Here is a 7,685-nt window from a genome sequence, read left to right on the forward strand (position 1 = left end):
ATATGAAACCCTTTCATTTTTTTTTCTTTCTCTATTTCTCTCCTCTTCAAAAATTCTACAGGAGTTTGTGATTTTAAAAGTTCAATTAAATTGAAACGGAAGAAATATTATTTTCCTAGTACAAAAAAAAATTGTTAATCCTTGAAGTAGGTAAGGGTAGTTATGAAATAAAATGTAACTGTAAGGACAAAAAATTAAGAGTGGAAAAAATAATCCTTATCCAAAACCAAGGTTTAAAATCTAACTATGGTAAGTAAGCCTTCTTCTATCTCTCTCCTCCCTCTGATCTTCTTTTCTCTTTCTTCATCTTTCTCTCTCCTCAACAACAGTGTGTTCACATTTCTCAACTTGTTCATATTTTTCTGGTGAGTCAACTCAATCTCTCTCCTCCATCTCACCTTTTTTTTTGCTGCTCTTTATCTTCTATGATCTAAATTTTCCAACTTTTTTATTTCTCTCTCATCTTTATGAATCAATGTTGAATTATTTTTTTGTGGGTAATTTCATTTTTTGTTTGTTTGTGTTTGTTTGATGAGTTTATGAAGCAAAATATAGGTGAAGTATTGAATACCCAGATCATACTTTTTTTTTTCTACTTGATTTGCATCATTATTATTATTATTCCTTTTTTCTGGGAGTTGGGTGTTAAATTTTTAATTTTTTTTAGAGAGAATTTTATTCTTTTGATATTTAATGTTTCAGTTTTGTACTGGGTTCATTGCTTGGTAGTTGGTTTATGTAAAAAAATTGATAATTTTTGTGATGTTGAGCTTTTAATGAAAAAAAATGTGTATATTATTAGTTCTTGGCTTATTGATTGGATATTGAAGGAAATACAGAATTTGGAAGTTATTTATGCATGAATTTAGAAACTCTAAAAGAATGAGAATTGAAATATGAAATCTGGGTATGTTGGCAAAGTGTTTTAACCATTTGTGATGAATTTGGAAAACTCTAACTTATGGAAATAATTGATTTGAAAGGTCAGTTGAAATAGTTTTTTTTTTTTTTGTTTGAGGGGAGTTGAAATAGTTAAATACCCTACTACAGAAAGGGAGAAAAAAGAGGAAAAGAAAAAAAAAGAGGTTTTTATGGTTTGTGCCATGATTCATGGTAAAGCAATGTTTGGAGTACTAAATTTAGTTAATCAAATTTAGGGGGCTAATTTGTGCAATCTTGCACTGGGTTTTTGTTTTGCTTTTTTGGGGCTTTTTCTTTGGGGGGGAGGAGGGGGGTTACGTTTGCTTTTAAAGGTTGGACACTTGAAGTTCAGTTTGATGACTGCTTTAGAGAATCCATTCCACATTAACAGTCTGTTTTGATGAGGGAATTTAGAGGTAAGGGAGAGGAAGGAGTTCGATTTTTGTGATTGGTTACGCCAAAGGAAAGGGAATCGGAGGGATTTGTTTTTCTTTCCATTTTAACCAACCATGTCTTCCATTAGTGGAAGGTTAAACAAGTCCAGTCTTACCTTTTTTTCGCCCCTTCCCCTTCCGCAGTGATAACTGACCGAAAACATTGTAAGAACTCATATTCAGGTGCGGATAATGGGATATAGTGACATGTAGGCAATCTTATCAGACCGAAGCTAGGAGAAAAGAATTGCTATACTGTCCCTGAAAGTATCCCAGTATGATGCTTTGGATACTGAAGTATGGAAGTAAACTTAATGGTTGACGGTATAATTCAAGGTGTTTTAGTTTTTATTTTTGTTTCTGATTTGGAGCGTAGAACAACCTTGAGAGTTGAGATCATCTTGGTTGACCTGACCCTTTGTGAAATTATGATCTTGTTCTGTTTTTATTCTGAACCTTATAGAATAATATATCCCTTTGATGGTCTGGTAAAGTTTTTGTCAAAGTCTTTTAACTTCTGCTTATATCGAGTAGGTAATTATCAATTATCGTCTAATTTTAATGTCTTCTTGAAACTATATTGTTTCTCTGCCTCTAGTTGTCTCTTTTTATGATTCTTTATCGTGGGTGGGTGGGTGGGGAGGGATTTCATCGAGTCTTACCAGGAGCACTTTCTAACCATATCAATGGCCTTTCTGGGTCTTCAGTTTTCGTACTATTGTTTCCGACCTACTACTGTGGTTAGTCTTTTTCTTGTATCTGAGATGCGTTGAGCTGAGTGGCGTAGTTCACCTTCTATGCTACAAGACGTGTGACTATTAAAGAATGTGGATGGTAATAGTAACTAAATATCTTCTACAAGTCCCTGTTACTAACTATTTAAGCTTATAGCTTTGTCACTAAATTGTTTAGGATGTCCCAAGAGCTTGTACACTGTAATATTAGTGTTAGAATGGACAGCTCTTGCCTGAGAATCAAGCTTGCTGGTTGCTGCTCTTCCTAAACAACTAGGCTGTCAAGGTCTAAAAATTTGGAAACATAAGTAGCCTATGAAAAGTTATCAAAAATTTAGCTTCAGCTCATAAATTAATTGTTGAAACTTTCCTCGTTCCTTCCACTTCCAACTTTTCATTGATTACTTCCATTATAAATTATAAAGATAGGTCCTTGCAAATAGACCTTAGAAAAGGGTGCAGTTATAAATGGCTTGGGTCAGTTTAGATTTGATTTTGGTTGGTAAGTTTGTCGTAGAACAGTGTGGCGTCCATTGACAGCATATTGAGAGAGAATCGTTTCGATAATGGTTGGAGTTTTGTTAATCTTGTCACTTCTACCCTAGTTGAGGACTTGTGGTATTACAAAAGAGCGTATGTAATGTATTTGTATCAGAGCTACGTTTTAATTATATGTGGTTGATCTTTGCTGGGTTAGGGCTATAGGCATTTTCATAGTTCGGGTTTACAAGGTGACTTAAGGGGTTCAGTACTAGGAGTATCCTAGCCTATTATAATCTTATGTCATGTCAATCCTGCAAAAACATGGAGACTGTTGCAAGCTGTTACCTTTGTTATAATGGAAAAACTGTAGATATCTAAATGGAAAATGGGAGAGTGGTGGGTCCCACTTCAAGTGAAGTTATAGAATTACCCCTCATAATCATGTTTTAAACATTTAGATATTTAGCCATTCTCTATTGGATATAAGTGGATTGCAGAAATCTTATAATCGGAAAATCACATATTTGTGGCTGTGATTGACTGCTTGGTTTCGGAGAGTGATATTCTATTATTTCTGAAGCTAGGAATGAAGCAGGAAGAAGGGATTGGGTGGGAGAGGGGGGGGGGGGTTGCTTGTCAGTTGTCACCCACATGATAAATTAAATAATTTGTACTGTGTTTGTCTCTAATATTTATAATCTTTTATTGACTTTTATCCTTGATATCATCAGATCACCTGTATGATTAAGCCTCCTCATAGGAGCTCTATCATTTATGGCATCAAAATCATATGGGAACTTGCTGGGCCTAGTCTCTGGTGATTTTCTGGAATTTCCTTGTGCACCTAGAACTCTTCCACGGGTTATGACTGTTCCTGGGATTATCTCCGACTTGGATGGTCGTGAAAGTAGTGATGAAGATGTGGATGCTCAAATTGTCCGTGAGCGAAAAATTATTGTTGCTAATATGCTTCCCCTTCATGCTTCTCGGGAGACGGAAACTGGAAAGTGGCGTTTCACCTTAGATGAAGATTCTCTTCTGTTACAGTTGAAAAATGGTTTCGCACCTAATACTGAGGTTATTTATATTGGTTCTCTCAAGGCTGATATCGACATTAGTGAGCAGGATGAGGTTTCGCAGAAGCTTCTCAAGGAATTTAAATGTGTTCCTACTTTTTTGCCCCAGGACCTCCAGAAGAAGTTCTATCATGGTTACTGTAAGCAGTATTTGTGGCCACTTTTCCATTACATGCTACCAATGTGCCCAGATCATGGTGATCGCTTCGATCGGTCACTCTGGCAGGCATATGTTTCTGCTAATAAGATATTTGCTGATAAAGTAATGGAAGTCATAAATCCTGAGGATGATTATGTATGGGTGCATGATTATCACCTCATGGTCCTGCCGACATTTTTAAGAAAACGGTTCTATCGAGTTAAGCTGGGGTTCTTCTTGCATAGCCCATTTCCTTCATCTGAGATCTACCGGACCTTGCCTGTTAGGGATGAAATATTGAGAGGCCTGCTGAATTGTGATCTAGTTGGTTTTCATACCTTTGATTATGCCAGGCATTTCCTGTCATGCTGCAGTAGGATGCTCGGATTGGACTACGCATCAAAGAGAGGGCATATTGGATTGGATTATTTTGGTCGCACTGTCTACATCAAAATTTTACCTGTTGGTATTCACGTGGGTCGGTTGAATTCAGTTTTAAATCTTCCTTGCACTTCGGACAAAGTTAAAGAAATTCAAGAACAGTATAAAGGGAGAAAAGTAATAGTTGGGATTGATGATATGGATATCTTCAAAGGCATCAGTCTGAAATTATTGGCCATTGAGCAGCTACTGCTTCAGAATCCCGAGTTCCAGGGTAATCTGGTCCTTATTCAAATCATCAATCCTGCTCGAAGTTCAGGCAAGGATGTGCAGGAAGCGAAGAAAGAGACGTATCTAATTGCAAAAAGGATCAATAAGACGTATGGCTCTCCAAATTATGAACCCGTGGTCATTATTGATCGCCCTGTTCCTCGTTTTGAGAAGTCAGCATATTATGCTGTAGCTGAATGTTGCTTAGTGAATGCCGTAAGGGATGGAATGAATCTAGTTCCCTACAAATATATTGTATGCAGGCAGGGAACACCCACTTTAGATGAAGCTTTGGGTATAAAACCAGACTCTCCTCACACAAGCACGCTTGTAGTCTCAGAATTTACAGGATGCTCTCCTTCCCTCAGTGGTGCCATCAGAATCAACCCTTGGGATATTGATGCTGTGGCTGAAGCCTTGAATTTAGCTCTTACAATGCCTGATCCTGAGAAACAATTACGACATGAGAAACATTATCGATATATTAGTTCTCATGACGTGGCTTATTGGGCTCGCAGCTTTGTACAGGATTTAGATAGAGCATGCCAAAATCATTATAACAAGCGGTGTTGGGGTTTTGGTTTAGGGCTGAGTTTCAGAGTCGTCTCTCTGTCTCCAAGTTTCAGGAAGCTAAATGTTGACTATATTGTCTCAGCGTATAGGAGAACCAGTAGACGGGTGATATTCCTGGATTATGATGGCACTCTTGTGCCACAAACTTGTATGAATAAATGTCCAAGCCCAGAAGTCATCTCTGTTCTGAATGCTCTTTGCAATGATCCCAAAAATACTGTGTTCCTCGTCAGTGGTAGAGCAAGGAATCAGCTTGGCGAATGGCTTGGCCCATGTCACTTGCTGGGAATAGCTGCTGAACACGGTTACTTCTTACGGTGAGTTTATCATGCGAACCTTCTAATTTTTTGATATTTTACGAGACATTTATCAATTTCCTTGTAGATACATATAGTAAGATATTGTGAATAGAATAGTTCACTGCAAGCTAATTTCAACATACTTTAATATATGATCATTGATTGGTATAGTTGTGTTTCCGATAGCTCTTTGTAGATTGTATTGGTTAAACATTTGATTTTGTTTTATTTCCACAAACATGCCAAAGTATCAACAAAGCTGTAGAACACACTCACACAGTAGTTCCATAGGTAAAGAAGTTTCTTGTTTTGCTTGAAGCTGAGTTTCTCTCTCTTTTTGCAGGATGAATAAAGCTGCTGATTGGGAATCAAATGTTGCTGAGCTTGATTGGAAAGAGATTGTCGAACCTGTTATGAGATCATATACTGAGGCAACAGATGGCTCCAGCATAGAGAATAAGGATAGTGCCTTAGTTTGGCACCATCAAGATGCAGACCCTGACTTTGGGTCCTGGCAAGCTATGGAATTAGTGGATCATCTCGAAAACGTGCTTGCAAATGAACCAGCTATTGTTACCAGGGGACACAACATTGTTGAAGTTAAGCCACAGGTATATCAAGCGTTAGCATACTCTTTTTTCATCTCTCTCTTCCATTAATGCTACTCCATATATTAATCACTCTTCATTTAAGCAGGGCGTTAGCAAGGGACTTGTTGTTGAGAAGGTTATTTCCATGTTAATCAACGATGGAAAAAGATCAGATTTTCTTGCATGTATTGGGGATGACAGATCTGATGAAGACATGTTTGAAAGCTTGTTAAAGTCCTCGAGTACGTCTATACCCGGGACTCCTGAGGTCTTTTGTTGCACCGTTGGGCAAAAGCCTAGCAAAGCTAAATACTATCTCGATGACACAGCTGACGTCTTAAGACTGCTTTGCGGTCTAGCCGCGGCTGCCTCAACCCAAAAACCTCGGTATAACCCTCATGCTCAAGTCTCATTTGAAAGTACTTTCTAGTTGCCCCAATGTGTGCTCGTAGTTATAGATCATCCCGGTGTGTCTATGTCAGAAATAGCACGTTGTCACAGGATTACGAAACTCACTAAAAGTTGCTTCCCTACTCGACTCCTGTGATCATTTGACACGTTGAAACACTGGGTACTTGTACATGGTGACAATAGTGTAGTTCTCCGACAAGAAGGGTTCTTTATGGTGGGTCGTCTTTCAAGGAACACATATTGTTTGGTTGCTTTAAACTGCACCAAACTCCCCTCATCAATGTGTACAGGATTCTGTTTGATGTTAAAGTTCCCTCATTGTCTTCTAACAAAGTGATTTGGATGATCATGAACAAAATACTCGGATATCCGACTTGATCTTTGGAGAAGGTCAACAGGATACTCGGATCTAACAAAAATCTGAAGCGGACGTAAGCGGTTTCTTCTTCATCCCGTTGAATCAAAATCCGGAAAAAAGAGCGAGTTCTGCGTATTATTACATGCTAACTGTTGTTGAAATGGGCTTGTATGTTTGCCTTTGTAAATGTTACATGGGCAGCCTAGTAGAGGCATGTTCCATGCAGTAGTAAAAACTGCTGTTTTTTCCCTTCATATATATATACTATTATTTTTCTCTTTTTTGGTTGATATTCTCTACAAAGTTCATCTCCTACAAAACTTGAGCAACTTGTGCTGTGACTGAAAGATTGTTGCTTGTTCAAGTGGATGAATGATGATGGATGTAAGCCTATGTTGGTCCACATGACAAATCATATCATGCTCGAGTTGTAGGCTGCACATGGTTGTAGTATAAGATGTGTTACAGATAGCAGTATTTTGTCTCCATATGATTATACTTTGATCATATGGTCTTAAGAAAATGACCTTTTTTGCAATTGTAAGGGTAAGGCTTTGTTTGGTTTTTCATGTGTTTTAGTTTGTAAAAAAGAAAGGCTAATGTCCAAAGAGTTTGTTACCAAAGACAGAAGAAGAATATCTTGGTAATTCTACTTGTGTGGGACCGGTCTTTTTTCCTCTCTTATTTTGGTAACAAACGGTTTGTTATTCAACCCTATTTTTTGCAAAATGTTGGAAGTTTGTGGTGTGGTAGGGGGTTGTTTGAATAGATTTTCAAGGGTAAATTTTTTTTCACATTTTTCTGATTGATTTTTGTTAAAATTATTAACCCGTTTCAAAATGCTTGTTTTTTTTTTTTTGGTAGATTCATTGATGACAATGTACTTATTGTTCAAAAAATATTCTTAATATATTCAATAAATTCGATAGCAAAGTTGGATGGTTTGTAAATTAGGTATGGGTAAAACTTATGACCGTGCTAAACGAATTTTTTTAGCTCATGTTCTCATGCAGTTA

At 37.4% G+C, this 7,685-nt stretch overlaps 1 protein-coding gene across 2 annotated transcripts; it reads left to right on the forward strand.

The window, feature by feature from the left end:
- The first annotated feature begins 203 nt into the window (after window positions 1-203).
- On the forward strand, window positions 204-6,959 carry LOC104897415 (probable alpha,alpha-trehalose-phosphate synthase [UDP-forming] 9). 2 transcript variants are annotated; one of them, XM_010684285.4, is made up of 4 exons: window positions 204-365; window positions 3,304-5,328; window positions 5,654-5,921; window positions 6,007-6,959. In XM_010684285.4, exons 2-4 carry the CDS (start codon window positions 3,347-3,349, stop codon window positions 6,328-6,330), a joined length of 2,574 nt encoding a protein of 857 aa, XP_010682587.2. In that variant the 5' UTR covers window positions 204-365; window positions 3,304-3,346; the 3' UTR covers window positions 6,331-6,959. The 2 variants fall into 2 exon arrangements, with proteins under 2 accessions (XP_010682587.2, XP_019105963.2); XM_019250418.3 differs by lacking the exon at window positions 204-365 and adding an exon at window positions 409-555.
- Window positions 6,960-7,685: the final 726 nt, after the last annotated feature.

This window comes from Beta vulgaris, chromosome 6, assembly GCF_026745355.1.
Source record: "Beta vulgaris subsp. vulgaris cultivar EL10 chromosome 6, EL10.2, whole genome shotgun sequence".
In the NCBI taxonomy this organism is placed as follows: domain Eukaryota; kingdom Viridiplantae; phylum Streptophyta; class Magnoliopsida; order Caryophyllales; family Amaranthaceae; genus Beta; species Beta vulgaris.

Coding starts and splice junctions, on each gene's coding strand:
- LOC104897415 (XM_010684285.4), top strand. CDS start 3,347: ATGGCATCAAAATCATATGGGAACTTGCTGGGCCTAGTCTCTGGTGAT. Junction 5,329..5,653: donor GAACACGGTTACTTCTTACG/GTGAGTTTATCA, acceptor CTCTTTTTGCAG/GATGAATAAAGCTGCTGATT. Junction 5,922..6,006: donor TTGTTGAAGTTAAGCCACAG/GTATATCAAGCG, acceptor TCATTTAAGCAG/GGCGTTAGCAAGGGACTTGT.